This window comes from Motacilla alba, chromosome 5 (genome assembly GCF_015832195.1).
Source record: "Motacilla alba alba isolate MOTALB_02 chromosome 5, Motacilla_alba_V1.0_pri, whole genome shotgun sequence".
NCBI classification, from domain to species: Eukaryota; Metazoa; Chordata; class Aves; order Passeriformes; family Motacillidae; genus Motacilla; species Motacilla alba.
The window spans coordinates 53,609,413-53,626,863 of record NC_052020.1 but is presented as its reverse complement, the minus strand read 5'-3'; the positions used below and the strand labels follow the sequence as shown (position 1 = coordinate 53,626,863).

Sequence of the window (17,451 nt, the reverse complement as noted above, 5' to 3'; positions counted from 1 at the left end):
CAAACATCCTCTCCCACACAAGGCTTAGGAAGGAATGGGCAAAACCTTCCTCCCTCCACGTTGCAGCTGCACCCAGCCCTGCTGTTATTATTTTGTTGTGGGAGCAAATCCTTGTTCGAGACAGCTTTATGTTGTTCCTGGTATGCTCTCCTCTCTCCATTCCCCAGAGCAGCCGTTCAGCTGGAATAACGCAGGGTGCATCTGCTCAGCTCAGAGGGGCTGTGTCAGTGCAGGCTGGCCAAGAACCCAGCTCTGCACTCACCATGTCTAACAAACCATCCCCAGCAGCAGCAGCAGCCCACAAAGTGTGTTTATTTTAAATGTGTGTGGCTGTGTTGTCAGCCCTGCACAGAGAAGATCTCTGTGCACAGAACAGAAGCTGCACAGAGTCAAGGCAATTCCCTGAACATTGCCAGGATAACATGCCACAGCTACAGGGACCAGCACAAGCGCTAATGTGGAAATTTCCTGAGCACAGCCTTTGCAGATGGAATCCATTTTTGCAGGGAAGTCTTTGAAGGCACTCATTCTCTTTGCTCTCTGCTGAGCAGTTTGTATGAGTGGTGTGTATAAGCTATAAAAGTAATGCTCTATCCTAGGCCTACCATCCAGGGTGCCAATTAATAGAACGAGACTTTTTGTGCTGCTGGCATGTTTCCTCTGCATGGAAATCATCAATGCATTTTGCATAGGGCTCAGACTTTTATCAGTACCAGCTTCAGTATTTTAATTACATAATATGGGAAAAAATCAATCTCTAATAGACAAAATGCCTTATCCTATTTGTAATGCCTTAACAAGCTAACTTCTTTTATTTATTTCACTTGACTTCTTTTCCATGTATATTAGAATCTATTATACCTTACTCTATGTATTTATGCTCAGTAGCTTATCATATATTTACATTAATGTTTTTTGATTTTTTTTCTTCATGAGGATATCAGAGGAGATATTGCAACACAATCCTACCCTTCTTTTTTTCTTTCCTATCTGCAAGATTTAGAAGATCCCCAGTTGCTGGTGAAGGGGTTCAGTGTTGTCTCTGTTTCTAATACTGATCCATTATCACTACCTAAGCTCTGGGAAAGGTTACTTAAGTGTACAAATGTATCACCACTGTAACTGGTTCAAATATAAAACTGTGCTACTGGCATTGAATGACTGATGGAATAATGAAGAGGAGCAACTTGACATTTCTCCTAGCTCTTCAAAATTCACAGCCCCCACCCAGTTTGTCCCAGGCACAGGTTGTTTTTCCGGCCAGGTCCAGCACCCAGCACATGAGCTTCCTGCCATTTTATTCCAGCTTCAGTTCTTCTGGCAAAATTGGAGATGTTACTTATTGGAGATGTTACCTATTCCAGTACCCAATATACACAAGTAGACATCACTGAAGGCATATTATTTTTTCTGCAGAACATACAGCACCAAAAATCAATGGACCAAGTACTCAGGGAATGGGTTTGATGTCTTAGTCCCCTTTTCCAATAATATCCTTTGGAAGCTATAGATAGAAACTTAATGCTATTTCAGAATGACAAGGCAAACCTTTTGCAAACTTAGTAAATGTCTACAAGCTATATTTTATCTCAGACAGACATGACTGAGACCCCATTGGTACAGCTACAAACTGCATTCCTGAATTCTGAAAGAGCCCAGCTTCCAATGAAAGCATGAAACAGTGATAAGAGTCATTGCCAAGGTCACCACAAGGGCACAGCCTCAATGGCTGGGAGAAATGAAGCAGAAGAAAATTGGAGTACAAAATCTGAACTGTTTTCAACGCTATGGGGTGGTAACTGAGCAGCAGATCTGTGACTGTGGTACTGACATAGATGTTACTGTGCACTGGGAGCAAAACGAGTCTTATCTGTAGCCAGGCAGAGTCTTGAAACTGGAATAACACATCATCCTGGCAATTCTCCCTTTCTTCTTCACCCATTTGTTTAGGATGCAAAACATGCCATTACAATGGATGCCAGCGGACATGTGGCAGGAATCTGTGGTACTACTCATCAACATGAGTAATGGGAAACACCTTCCTGCCTCTCCTGGCCATTGTCCCCCTCAGTATAGCCCAGCAGACCATCTGCTTTATTCCAGATGCAAATGCACGGCTGGCTCATGCTCATCCTGACATCTCATTTAAACCTCAGGTCGTTCTTGGCAGAGCTGCTCCTTAAGCAGGTGCTCCCCAGCCTGTACTGAGACATGAGGAACCCCGGGCCTCTTCCTAAGCTTCAGAGCTTTCCACAGCCCAGCCCCCAAGCTTATCAATTTTTCAGCCATTCTGGAATTCAGAGCTCAAAGGGCAAGTTTCCATTCATGGTGGAGGGCTGCACTATTTTAAGAATCTCAATGGAAACACAATTGTAATTACTTTAGGTTTGGCACAGTGAGTTTCCTCTTCAGAAGTAAAGAACACCTTGAACACCTCTTTATGACCATGACTGGTAATACACTGTATTTCCATGCTTGTCATTTTGTCAGACTCACCAAAAGCTGACTCCAGCACCATGTTCTTGGGATCTTTTCCATTTACAGGCCAGCCAGGCTCACAAACCACAGTAGCAAACACTATTTCCTCACATTTCAAGAATTAGGCCCAGTTAGCAGGAAAAGTTTTGCCTTCTGTGGCAAAAAATGTATACTGCCACCTCTGCTGGAAGGGCATGTATAGTTGACTGTCCTTAAGACAGTCCTATATATATATTCAGCAGTCCTTTAGAAAACTTGTCTCCAGGGACTCAGCCCAGGGTATTTTAAGGATTTCAGCAGCCACCTAAATGCTCTGAAGTGCTCTGCAACTCCTCAGGCACTGTAAAGGTATCACCTGAAACCCAACACTGCTGTCTGAGGCACTATTTACAGCCCTGCAATGTAAACTCTGGTGTCTACGCTCAGCTCCTGAAAGGCAATGCCTGTCACAGGAAGGGTGCATTATCTTGAGACTGTGGAAATATTAAAATACACAAGTGTTTGGGGTTTTTTTCCTGACAAAGACATTTTCTTGCCAAACACATTTATTTAGAGAGTGATCAAATTTGTATTGCTTTCAACCACTGAAAAATGCAGCTGTTGGACAACATTTTTTACATTAATGGAAGATATAAAGTGTATGTGCTTACAAAAGACCTTCTCTCCTGGTTTATTTTTCTTACCATCTCATAAGAGCTGACAGGCAAGTATTTAATGAACATTGTCTGCTCCAGAAATCTACAGATATTAATAACACATGAAAGTATCTTAGAACAACTAATTTCCTGTACGTATATAAGAGATTAAATGGCAAAACCTTGCAATCATTCTGTAAAACATGCTCATTATCAAAGCCTGTTTGTGATGCACCAGTGATTTGGGAAGAAAAGGATCCAGTTCTGTACCTCCCTGAAGCAGGCTGTACAATCCCACTTTCCCCATGCCACAGATCCATGTAGCACCGTGTCAGTTGAGCAGGCTCCATGCTTCAGGCATCCTCTTTGGCAATCTGGAGCTAATAAAGAGATAAAGCAAGCTCTGACACACTCATTAGTGACCAACAAACCACCAGGTTCCAGCCCTGACGGACTGCCACAAACAGGCACTTCTAGAAATGAGATGGGTTTCCTTTCTTGCCTGATGCCCAGTTAAAAGGGTAATGTGAGCTCATCCTTTTTGCCAACATCTGACACTTTAAACCAGCTCTCTGATGGACAGGACCTGTTACTGTACAGGAGGCAAGACCACTTCCACAGGGAATAATTAGTGGGCTAGAGCTTGACCCCATGTCAAGTATTACTGTCAGAGGTTAGGGGCAGGAATGTCTATTTTTTAATTCCATCCCAAACATCAGACACAGCTCTTCAGCTTGGGGGTATTTTTAAAACCTTTTTTTAGGTGTGTGGTTTTTTGGGGGTTGTTTGGTTTTTTGACTTGGGCATTGCCAGCCTGACATGGATTTAGATGACACTACCTAAGATGCTTCAGCTATCAAAGACCATTCTATGTGAAATGATACATATGTGTGTGCACATAGGTATATAATTGATGCAATGGAAATAAAGAAACACTAATTAATTAGCAGATCAATTCTCATACAGGTCTCAGGCATTGCCCTGAGTGGTGTGTGAAGCACTGACCTGCTGTCATTTACTGGAAAGGTCACTTTCCTGCTGTTTCTAACTCCTTCTAAAACAGAGGAGAAAAAGAGTGGTTTCTGTGGAGGCTTCTGGAAGCCCTAACACACTTGTCTGAATTCCAGTCACTTTTGGAGGTGATAATTGTTTATCTGAGCTGGTATTGACCTTTGCTTTCTCTCAGTGCTGCTGATAAAGAGCTTCATGGAGTTCCCATCAGTTGTTCTGAACCAACTTTTATTTCTTGCATCACTTAGAAAATGTATTTTTCCTTCATAAAACCATTGGTCACTCAGGTGAGCTAACTAAAGGTGACTAGCAATGAATCCCAGTGGTAAAGGTAGATCCCTGCTCAGTCTGCAAATGGGAAAGGGAGGCAAAGTTTGTGGAATTTGTGTAAAAAGGCCAAACACTGAAAAATTGTAGACTGAGAGAAAACATACCTTCATTCACTAATGCTGCTACTTATTTTTTAAAATTCATTAAATTTTAAACCAGGTTTTGTATGAAGTCTATTTTGTTAAAAAATAAGAGAAATAGAGACCAAGAACTGTTACTTCAAATCTGTTTTAATACATCTTCAAGGACAAAATAAACAGGTGTGGATCAAAAATAATTTGGAAAAAATCTGCATAAGGTGTAAGTATAGATTGCACATTACTATGGAAATGCTTCATTTTCTTTCCTGTTATAAAGTGCATTATGCCAGAACCGTAAGACCATATATAGCCAAATACAAAAGCTTCAAAATCCTATCCTAAACGTGTTAGGAAGTGTAAATCTCACTAGGAAGGCCATATTGTAAGGGTAAGTGTCAGAAAATAGCTCAAAAACATTACTGTGCATGAGTGAATCTGTAACTGCTACTTTAAAAAAACTATAATCTTTACCACAAATTACGACTTTTCAGTAAATGTTTCCCCTTATTCTTCCATCCAGATATCAAATAGGATGATGCATCAGCCAGTTTTAGCCATTTTTATTGAATTTGGCTGGGGAGAAAGAAGTAGTTAAATTCATCACAGTGATTGTTATTAAATGAAATTCCAAACTATACAAAATAACATACATGGAAAACAGCCAAAATTAAAGGAAATTTACATTAAAATGTTCCTATTAAGGACTGTGTCTCTCAGTAGATTAAAGAGCTTTTTCATAAAAGCCTGAACTTACATTTAACTCAATGGCAGCACATGTAAAATTTAATAGGAGTAGAACTCTTATTTAAAATATCCATGCTCTGAAATGAAATGCATGATATTATTTTTATGGTAACAGAGTAAGTCATGGGATAATTGCCTGTTACATCATGCTCACTGACAACATTACTGGGTTTTTTGATGAATCCTTGAAAGCAAGGGCAAGCCATGTGGATCTAATGTATACTTAATGGAAAAATGGAAAATAAAAAGATTAGGTGGAAAGTAATCCTGTGAAAATTACGCTACAAAAGCTGCTGTCTCCAATATGCCAAATACTCAGTTTAGAGTTGATCATTTAATCCAGTTATTCAGCACACCAAGTGGCTCTTTAGTCACTGTGGACTTTGCCTATAAATCAACCAAAGTTTAAATATAGTGGCCACCTCCCAGCACAAATGCACGGAGGAAGATGGGGCCAAGAAAAGGAACAGCTCTAGGTCATGCAGAAGGCAAATGTCACCGGGTTAAGCCATGTGAAAACAAAACTTAATTACTGTATCTCCAAGCATCTTTATGCTTAAAGTACCTCATATGAATGAGGCACACTTCACAGTGCTTGTGATAATTAGCACTTACCAAGCATCTTTCAGAAGTGCTTTGCAAACATTAAATAAGGTCAGAAATCTCATTGGTCTTTCATCAGAACAGCCATAACTATGATGGGGAGAGCTTCCTCCTCAATTCAGATCATGGACTGCAGGGCTTGACCCAGGGAACTCCAAAAGGCAGTGTTGAAGATGTGAGGGTGTATTACTGATTGCAATTTTACAGATTGCAAAACCAGCAGCAGCGAGATCAAACAATTTGTCAAAGATGGACAAAGGAGTTAAAACCAAAGTAAGGATTCACAGCTTTGGAATCTATTTTGTTGGGTTTTTTAAGAGAAAGGTATTTGCTTGTGCATTAAGGCAGACTCTTTAATGAACTGGGGCATGAGAGACTGCACCAGAGCTGGATGGTGTAAGAATTCTGCATTGCAAGCAGCAAAACATCTGCAAACGGTTACATTTAGTGCTTTGCACTGGTACTGTTAAAAGTGTTTCTTGACACAAATAGCTTTGAACATTATCTGCCATTTGATATTGAGTGAGATGAGACAAAGGGGATGAGTATGGCATAACATCCTCCTGACAGGTTCTCCTTTTTTCCACATTTCTAATGCCAAGTGTCATCGTTTTGTACCCTTGGAGTTACCATGTCAGAAAAGGGCTGTTTTTACACACTGCATAAGGACACCACTGAGGATGTGATGCCATTTCCACAGCCCATGGGAATGATACAAAATATTGTTATAGCTCTCTGAGACATATATAAAAAAGGAACATCTACTTGGAGAATTTTGCAGTTAGTTGTCTCTACAATCATCTTTTTCCTCTACAAGAGGTAGGCCTTTTTTGGAGCTCTTGATGCGTAACCATTACAAATTAGAAGATCCACAAAGAAGTCCAAGTACATTCTTGAAGATTCTGGGACCTCTCCACAGCTTGTACATGTCCCAACCCTGGCTGCCACGTGTCATCCCCTTCTATAAACAGGCATTACATTTTGCTGAGGAAGGTCAAAATGTGTGAGGGGTGTAAATACTGCAGCAGTCATCGTTGAGTCATGCATTGATTTATTCTTGGAAACCTATGAGCTGTGGAAGCGAGTGCCTTACAGAGCCACAAGTCCCAAGTTCCTCAACAGAGTACCACAGGAGAACTTGGGAATATTCAATCACAGGACTAGCAGGAAGAAATGTCCCAGGTTCATGGAGAAAATGCAGCATGCTGTCTCAGCTCCACTCTCCTCATGTGTTTTGTACCCTGAGGACTCTCCTCCTTCCACCTTCACTCATCCCTTTCCTACTGCATAAAAGGAAGGCCACACACCTGACAGTCTCCAGGTGTTAGTTAACTCTCTTCTGTTAGTACATAGAACAGTTCAAAGAATTATTAAACAGGTCAGCTTGCTCCAGTTTGGCCCCTTTTCAGATGTTATCTCAGTTACTAGGATAGGCTTTGTGATAAATACATTTTACGTTTTAGCTGCTCTCCATTCATTTTAGTAGGCTATCAAAAAACATTATATAAAAATTATATGTAATTGTGTTCGCCTTGCTTTGTGCAATCAAAAATACCCTCCTAACTTTGCTGTATTTTATAAAATGAAAATCTTTATAATTCAACCAATTTCAGTGCATGTTATCTGTTGTAGTACTGCCAACCCAGACACACAGATATTTTAACATATGAAGAAAAAATCCAAGCTTCACAATTCTAAAGTTACCCAATAATTACTGCAAGAGGCTTGGTACTGGTTTCATCAAGGAGAAAGACTATATAGGTGTAAAGTACTTTCAAATAGTGACATAGATCAATTGAAACAAAATTATTTCTCTATTTTGTTAGGAGTACTTTTTTTGAATTTTTTGATGATGGACACCAAGGAGATTTTACACTGAATTTACTGAGAACTTAAATAAAATGTTACAATACAGAATATGTTTTTTTTTTCTATTTAATTCCTAGAAGAATTTGTTTGTTTTAAATAGCATTTCCATTTCAAGAGGAAGCAGTAAGGAACCGATGAACGCCAAGTTGTGCTTCTCATCACTGAAGTTCTTCATTTGTTTAGAACAGCTGGATCATCGACTCTCTTGATTTTCCAACTCCAACCCATTTAACTAGGGAGGAAAACACATCTGTTAGAACAATTACTGAGAGTAAGCACTATAATCAATGAACTGGAATAATTTTCACCTTTCATCATGCTTCACTACAGACTGACCAATTTTAGGGAGGAAGTTTCATTGTCAAAAATCCCTCTACTCCAGCTGCACTACTGGACTAAAAGTGCAGCATACTGAAGTTTGAAAGCATGAAATAATGATACCATAAACACAAAGCATTGCAGATAGAAGGCCTAATAGAAGGTCAGGAATGTTTGTGGCAGGTTTAAGTGCAATTGTTTTGAGTGACAGGATGTTTAGCTACATCCCTGCAGAGAGGAAGCCAGAGCTGTGCCAGACTCTGAAGTCTGCATGATGTGGAACAGGAGATAGTGATGCCTACATACTGTAATATTTTTAAATGTAAGGCTCTAACTATAAACATTAGCCAGTGCGAGCAGCCCCCCCAAATTCCACACTGTAGCTGTTCCACTGCAGTTGTATTTCCTATGCTATAGAATTGACTGTGGGTAGGTCTCCTTTAGCCACCAATCATAGCAAGGCATCCTGGCTTTGCACAGCAAACCAGAGGAATAAAGGTAAGTGGAGCTGTATTTACACATCTCTTGTGTGTCCTTGACCACACACAGGCCATTCTCTGAGTTTCAGTCTCTGCTATCAGATGTTTCCTGATCCGTGACTGATACAGGAATTGCCATGGCTGTAACCAGCCTGTACTCCACTGATGTGACCTTTGAGGTGCTTTATGGAAAACAAAAGCACACATGCCAGCTGTCTAAGCTTGTTACTGTGGAAATTCTCTTGCAAACACCACCACTCATGCCACACCTAGCTCTTGGCACATCTAGAGCTCTAGCAGTTAGATTTCAAGAAAATTGGGTGGCTTGACATCTGCAGATCGATGTTAAGATTCTCATTTTTTCAAAGTGGAAGAACTGGGCTAAGCAATCCCAAAACCTGTTATGCAACACAATTCCTGGTATGAGTAAGAATGGGAAAGAAAACCAAAACAAAGACCTCTAAGTTCAAACAGGGATGCAGTGCAGGATGTAGAGAAAAGGGGAGATGAGGACATCAGCCTAGCTACACACTGAAGCACGGTGCACAGACCCCTAAGTTTTCACTGACAGAAGGTGGCCATTTGCCAAGAACAACACATGTTTATCTTTGCTCTGGTTAATCCTTGCTAGCAGCAGCTTGGAGCTCTCTGCAGCACTGCAGACCTGCCTGCTGAACACCACCCTTTGCTGCCCTCTTGGCAAGCTGCCATTTACCCCCATCAGCCCAAACACTGGTACTTTCATTCCCTCCTGCCCAAGTGAAGTGACTTCCAACTGCCAAACCGAGCACTTTCACAGAGATGTGCCTGTCTGCTGTGGCATCCTCACATGGACATCTACAAAGAAATGTACCTGGCACGCCAACATGGTTTTCCACACAGCGGATGTAATTCTGGGCCTTGGGTGGGAGGTCCTCCCATTTTCGTGCTCCAGTTGTGTCAGTTTTCCACCCAGGCATTGTTTCATACTCTACTTCTACCTTCTGTAGTATCTCCTGGTTAGCTGTGGAAGAACAATTTTTGTCACAGTTGATTTTAGCTGCTCTGCCTTAAGAGAACAGACCTATGGCTCTTGACCAATAAAGTCCTTTTACAGCAAAAATCTGGTAGATTTGGAAATAGTATTTTTACTGGTTTATTCAATCGTTCACTCCTTTATTCTTAATTGAGGTTAAATTCTGATACTTGGGCAGATGAAGATAAATCTGATCCAAGAGGATTCAGGAATACAGTTTCCTCTTTCAAAAACTGTAGAAAGTACTATATGTTGTCAACATGGAGTCAACAACAACACTACAGTTTTATTTTTGAGGAAATAAGATTTTTTGAGGTTTACGATACTTCCACTTTTTGGTTCAGATTTGCATAGAATAAAACAGTAGACAAGGCATTACTGGCTCAGAGAGTTTCATCTTTACAGAACAAGGTTAAATCAGTCTTGTGAAAAACTCTGATGTCTACAAGCTTATTCCCACTGGAATTCTCATTATGTGCACAGCCAGGAACCACCAAGAGTGGTGGGAAAGCTGGCTGCTGCCAGTCCATGCTGTGGCTCTGGAATACCCCATAGCTCCACAGAACAAACCCCTTTTCCTGGCAGAGACTGTTACACATATCTTGAAAACATCATTCATGTAAAAAAAAAATCATGTATCATTGCGTCTAAAAAGTGAATCATTATTGAGGGGGCAATATATATTTTTATTAACCACAGTGTTGTTGCTGTTAATAAAGCTTAATAAAGCTATCCAGAAGCAGGTTTATTCTGCTTGTTTCCATCTCATTTTTGTACAGCTTTTATTTCAATTTTGCTAATTTTGCTCATTAACTGCTACTGCCAATGATACACAGTCACTGACTCGAGTCTTGCTGACTTTCAGATCCTCAATTTTGCCTATAAAAAAAATCTAATGGCACAACACATAGAAGCCCTAACACAAAATTTTATTTGTTCTGAAGTTCTTGCCATTGTACAGAGATGCAAGGTAAATAGAAAATGCCAACGTAATGGTACAGCAACCTTTACACAGATACTGCAGCTCCATAAATTGCCACAGAATGTCTAGTGAAAAAGAAATCAAGTCTGATTTTAAAATGCAAAATTGGCTTAACGGTCAGGAAAGATAAAAATGAACATAGAGGTTTAACAACTTACCTGGAAAATATGGAATTCTTTTTCCACCCAATTTGTAGGCAACACCAATTTTAATTTCATCAAGGACATCAAGAATATCCAGTTTTGTTAATGCCAAACTGCACAAAAAACATCAGTTAGTTACACACATGATGAATCACCTTTTTAATACTTTCCTTCTTATTTCTTTCCCCTTTCACAAATCCAGCTCAAGCAGCCCAGCCAGCAGAAATACACAAATGTATTGCTGTTAACTGAATTCACACCTCTGGGATGAACACTTGACTGAGATACCACAAGACATTTCCAAATGCTTGGCTGCTCACACAGGTGCACAGTGTTCAGTTCAGTGCATGGAAATGCACTCTGTCTGTGGAAAGGGGCACCTGCTGGGCCTGCTTTGGATGGGTACGACACATGACATCGCTGACAGGGACTATTTCTGTTATTCCTACTGATTCACAACAACTGTCTGACAGACCTAGTGACTGATTACACTTTTATAACAGAACAAGCATAGTCTGGTTACTAAAACCACATGTGCAGTTCATTTGGAAGGATCCCACCCTGACTTTCAGTGCCTGGGCAGTGATGTCTGTTTAATGAACCTTATTAATTTTGTGAATGAACTCATCAGGAGACAAAAATGGAACCTCAAGAAGACACTGAATTATTCACTGATCTGAATAGAACTGCATTTTAAAACTAGTCAAATTCTCCAAAACAGTATTCTAGATGTTGCCTGGCAAAAATCTGAGCAGCTAAGGATTTAGACAGGTATGTGCATATTAGTTCAGGCTGTATGTGCTCAGTAAGTTCATGATGAATGAAAGGATTAAGTGAAGAGACTTTTTGAGAAAGAAGCACCGTAGAGACAGTTCTTCAACTTTTTTTAATCTCCCCATGTTTTTTAGCTATCGCAGTTATCAGAGAGGATATAGTTTTGTTGACAGGAGTGCAGTAATTGTACAGAGCTGAAATGGAAGGAAACCTAATGCCTTCTTAAAATTTTCCACATAAACTAGAGCTGCATAAGTTAAAGCAAAATATAAATACAATTAAAAAAACCACCAAAGCTAAAAACCTCATTTGATAAATTAATGAACATTGTTCCTTTGTAACATTAGCAGCATAAATTATATTAAATTATGTTTCAGTCTGTAATATATTAAAATGCTCAGAGTCATGTATTCGCATATATGGACAAGTCTGCCTGAATGCATTAACCAAGGAAGCCCCTTGGTCTCAAAGAAAACAAAACTTAGCCCTTTAAAAGCAGAATTTATAACACACTATTTCACTACACCTTTGTAAATAAATGAACCTGTTGGAACTGGAATGAAAGCTGTGCCAGCTGCTGTACCCTTGTATCACTCCATTAATTTCACTTATCAAGTGGGTCCAAATGATGCAGAATTGGTCCTACAAGTAGGATCCATTTGTCAACCAAACCTCAAACCCAACAGGTTTTAGACCATGGCAGAAGTCAGTATGAAAGCACTGGATCAAAACCACTGGAGTTAACTGTTAGAAGACCAATATATTGATCCATTCTGCACTGGCCGTCTGATGAAAGCAAAGTGAAAATGTGACAAAAAAATCACAGCTATCATGTGGCAAAATCACTTAATTTGAAAAACAAAAAAGTCAAAGGAATTAGATTATTATTAGCATTAAGACAATTCTCAGTTGCCCACTGTGCATTATTGTATTGCTTAAAATGTGACACTTTACTGGACTTATAATAATGTTACCTACATATTTATTCTGCGAAGCACAAAATTATCACTTCCAAATGTAGCGCAAAATCTGTGATGCTTACGCAGTGAATCCGTTGATCATATGAGCATATTTCAAAATGACCAGATCTAACCAGCCACAGCGTCTCTTTCTGCCCGTAGTTACCCCCCATTCATGGCCACGGGACTGTAAAAGATCTCCAATTTCCTAGAAGAAGAAAGAGAGAATGCTGATGGTGCTTCACTGAAAACATGTCTGGAAAACAAAGAGAAACCAATATAGAGGAATAGCAAGAAAAATACAGTCGTTCCAATTTGAAAGCTATTTTTCAGGAAAAAAAAATTGCTAGGAGAGGACTAAGCAGATAGCAAATCCTCTCGTGCACAGGGTTTTTGTATTGCAATCACTAGAATTTCAAATCACGTATTTAATATAACTTTTGTGCTCCAAGGAGAGACTTTTCTCCCTTCATCCAACTGGAAGATTTTTTTGACAATTCAGTCCTTTATAAAATTTTGTTTGCATTTAGTTTCTTCATCTGGTCTTTTGACATCTTTTGGTTTTGGGGACAAGACTAATGCTTGTACAAGGTCTAGGTCAAACCACCGAGGGCTCCTTGCTTCTACTGCAGTGTGAGACTGCCAGCTGTTCCATTCACACTGGCAGTGGCTATATTGTGGTAAAAATAAAGAAGGAAGAAACTTTATGGTCATGATTCATAAACCCAAAGGATACCATCAACTCATCTGAGCCATTAAAGACTTCAGTGACTAAATCCTTAAATTAGATTCAGAACACTGCCCTAGAGATTGCTGCATACATAGCTCATAATCAATAACCTGAGCTTTCTAGTGTCTTAATAATGAAAATACAGCAGACAGTTTAAAATAACCAAAATCTCTCCCCTTCTTTTTATCGACCCATTTGTGCCTGACTGGCTGACACACACACCACCTTTATTTTATAAATCACACAGAACACAGGCTGTTAAGCACAGAAGTTGCTCTTGTAATTTAAGCTCTTCTGGGATGCACTGACAGTTCCAGTCCACAACAAACTCTCTCCACTGAAATACACCTAATGCTGTTACATAAGATGATGACATTGATCATTACAACAGAAGCGCGGTCACTGCAATGTAAACATCATCACAGGCGTGTTTCTCTCCTCTCATGACGAACACCATAACGCAATTCTCTTCTCTTCATGGGTGCGATTGCTCAGCATCATTATCACCGTGCTTATTTACGAGTGGAACAACCCTTACCCCATTGCACTGGTACTTGTTGCCAGCTGGGTACAGCCCATTTTGTAACACTAAACCTACATTGATCTGCTCGGTGGGGAAGGCGCCGATGCCCACGCGGGTGGTGTAAGCCTTCACCACGCCGTACACATCCCCCACGTGCTGCGGAGGAACGCCCAGCCCGGTGCACACACCGCCCACGGTGCAGTTCGAGGAGGTCACGAAGGGATACGTGCCTGCCAGGAAAACACAGCAGCACAGCCCTCTGTCAGCCACGGTAAGAAACAAAGACTGTTTTTTATCAGTTCAAAGAAGGTTTTCGCTTCTATGTTTGGCTTTAAAGCTAAACTGGAACAGCAGCCAAAGAGGGAGGCAAATTCTTTTTATTATGTGTCATTCATCCTTTACAACTTTCACCGAGGATTGCACCCAAGGGAGAAATTCAAAAGCATCTCAATACTACCTCCATTAGGCACGGGATCTATTATATGATGCTTCTGCTGTGTAAAGCTCTTTTTTCAACATTCTGTGTATCACAGAAATTATTTCCATTACGTTCATGGAGAGCCTGGTGTAAAGGTCACAGACTGGCATTCCCAATGCTCTGCACAACTGGCTCTGAGTATTTGCCACAAATTGCCTAAGTCTTAAGAGGTTACTTATGATCTCTACACAGTGACTCTGGACTGGAGAATCTCTTCAGTCCTTAATTTTTTTCTTCATTGATTTAATTAGACTTTTGGTAAGAAAGCAGAGCAGAGACCAACTGTAGTGGCAAGACTTAGAGGTTGCTGCACCAGTTTAATCCTCCTGCCATGGCAGAGGAATTACCTAAACTGCACTGCAATGAGTACCTAGATTGTTTGACAATGTGCACACACATTTAAAAGCAATCAAGACAAGAATATCTGCAATGAAATTTCAGCTGCACTGGAATAAACTTCAGTAAAAATCAATATTTAAACCCTAAACACTAATCCTGTTAATGATACAATCTCTGTTTTAATGAGCTTTACTTCTGGGAGATCTGTTCCTATTAAGGAAAGACTATTTTCTCTCTTTTCCTGCTGTTTGCAAAGTCAGTATAAACACAAATCAAAATAAAACCGTTCTCTTAGGAGTTAAGCTGAGTTTAGAATATAACTTACCAAAGTCAATATCAAGTAATGCTGCATTGGCTCCTTCAACAAGGATCTTCTTTGGGGAGCCATGAAGAGCTTCATACATAAAATACACACCATCTCGAACCATGGGTCTTATTTTTTCAGCATACCCCTGCGAAATGAGTACAAACGTCAGCTTCCCCCGACAACAGCTGGAAGCAGGGAACACTGTGTTCACTTTTGAAAGACAAAACATACAGATAAGTCTAAGCTTCCAGCCTCAATAACTGTGCTTTCCTGAAAAATACAACCATTAGTTTATACTCCTTTCTATCTATTGAACCACACATATAAGAAAACATGACTTATTATGGCATTAGAATGCCATAATTTCTGTATCATTTCTGTTCACAGAGATGTGGTATACCTACTGAATTTTGTTGCTGCAATCTTTAGATAGTGTGCTATAGTCTTGCCACACTGAGGACTTAGAACTAGTCCAAGCACCAAAAGAAAAACATATCAGTCCTTTTGAACATTAAAAAATATCCTCAGGGTGTCAGCTCCAAAAACTCATGAGAAAAAACATGGGAAAAGTAAGAGATATTTTTAACATCCTCTTTTCTTACATATTCATGAAAGCTGTTTTACCAGTTGCTCTTCTGAATTAATTTGTAAAAAGACAAATTTCTTGTAATACCAGGATCTAGAAATCTAGAAACATGCTTTCACAAACAATTCTTCAGTAAGCAAGGAAGTCCCACTGACACACAGGACACTAATTGAAGTCATCACCCTGCATTCTTTTGACTTCTTTGACACAACAGTCATTTTAAACAACATTCAAAAAAGTAAAATATTATAGGAGAATTAAATCCTCCACAGCAGATTTAATGCCTACAGTAAGAGAGAACATTCTACTACAAAGCATAGCTACTGTTTATTAAAACTTCCATAATAATGAACATACGCATTTTTCATCTAAATTAGCTCAGTAAGTGGTATGTCTGGTACACTTCATTTTAACCTTTTAAAATAAAAATAAATATTTCAAGTAATAAATCCTTACCTTTAGCTTTTTCAATTGTCCTTCTGTATCAATTTCCAATGTGGGAAACATTGACTTGTACTGCTGTGCCAGGTTTTTAAATCTGTAAAATATTGAAATGCTATCTGTGAGGAACATAGTCACAGAATCACAGAACCTTTGGCAAGAACTCAGTTTATATTATGCACAGTATATACTGAAAGCTAGAGAGAGAAAATACTCAGGACTCTACCTCAACCAGTGCATTTCCCAATGTTCAAAATTCCATTCTAAGTTATGAGTGACTCTGTGAACTACAGGAAATACACACACACACATTCTTTCCAGTTTTCTTCTCCTTCTAGACAATTTATATACAAAATTCAGACACATATTTAAAAACATCTCCTTAAAAGCAAATCTGTCAGGCAAAACGTATCACTCTTTAGGACAATATTTACAAATGAAAATAGTTGTACCTTGAAGAAAATTCATCAAAGTCAGAGAGGAGGTCACAAATCCGAAGGCCTGTTCGTGCAGCTTTAGAAGAATATGTTGGTCCAATCCCCTTTTTTGTTGTGCCAATACTAAGTAAAAAAAGAAACACCCCCCTCAAAATGTATAAATACATGCAAAAATACACTTTATGCTAAGTAATTTTGTCAAAGCTCATCACTATATCATATATCAGACAGGATGTCTGAGACATAAAAAGATATTGAAGTTCTATAATAATAAATATATTATATTAGCACCTTTCAGGCTTTGCATCAGTATTGTTAATATTTGTGGTATTCTGTAAAGCATGAGGCCTTGAGTCTGGCTGACAGTTTGTTCACTAACATAAGCAGGATCAGAACAGAAGCACAGAATTATTCTTATCAACAAGGCTCTTCAGAGACACACAGCATTTCTGTTTTCCAAAATTACACCAATTTTCCAAATTTGTGTAACTATTAATGAAATGAGGGTGTTGAAAATATTTACTTTTTGCCTTCTTGTGCTTGACGTTGCACTTCCTGGAGCCCATCTACTGCCTGGTGAAAGTCAAACACTGCAGTGGAAAATCAAATGGATATAGTGAGACACAAAGGAGAAAAATATTCTTGAAATCACAGACATCCATAATTTCAAGACAAAGTGCCTCTGCTGTCACTGACAGTGCACAGGCCTCCTCAAGGGAAAACAGAGGGAGTATTCCTTAAACATTGTGAAAACATGTAAAACATCACTCTTCAGTGGACACAGATTCCATTATCATGCTTCAGATTACACAACATAATAGAAGCTGTGTTAGATCAAATACATAGCTGCTCTGTGGAATAATAATTTAATTTAGCCTCATGAGCTAAGCAATCATTAGGGAGGGTTTTTCCCTTTCACTCTTCACTTACCTATATGTGCTCTATCTGATATAATCAGTCTTTTCTCCCAATCTTTCAAACCTGTCAAAAGATGAAGAAAGGTAGGATTTCAGCTGTGCTGATTGGTTGAGCTTTGACATTGGCTTTTACTTTTTCTGTCTTTTTGCTATTTTATACGATTTCTTGTTAAGATAACTGTAGACAAAATGGATAAACCACAAGACAATATCAAATAGTAGCAATGTTTCTGTTGAGAAACTTTTCTTGTTTTTGACTTATCAGCTTTCTCA

The 17,451-nt window shown here is 39.3% G+C and overlaps 1 protein-coding gene across 1 annotated transcript in view; it reads right to left on the bottom strand.

Annotated features, from left to right (window-relative positions):
• Positions 1-4,663: 4,663 nt before the first annotated feature.
• ADSS1 (adenylosuccinate synthase 1) overlaps positions 4,664-17,451 on the bottom strand; it is a 28,039-nt gene continuing 15,251 nt past the window's right edge. Inside the window, exons 4-13 of the mRNA XM_038138465.1 lie at positions 17,192-17,242; positions 16,785-16,851; positions 16,277-16,384; positions 15,840-15,921; positions 14,816-14,942; positions 13,749-13,903; positions 12,504-12,628; positions 10,703-10,800; positions 9,401-9,550; positions 4,664-7,982 (exon numbers count right to left, since the gene is read on the bottom strand). Of these exons, the coding sequence (XP_037994393.1) occupies positions 7,930-7,982; positions 9,401-9,550; positions 10,703-10,800; positions 12,504-12,628; positions 13,749-13,903; positions 14,816-14,942; positions 15,840-15,921; positions 16,277-16,384; positions 16,785-16,851; positions 17,192-17,242 (1,016 nt within the window). The 3' untranslated portion in view covers positions 4,664-7,929. The remainder of the gene's footprint in view (positions 7,983-9,400; positions 9,551-10,702; positions 10,801-12,503; positions 12,629-13,748; positions 13,904-14,815; positions 14,943-15,839; positions 15,922-16,276; positions 16,385-16,784; positions 16,852-17,191; positions 17,243-17,451) is intronic.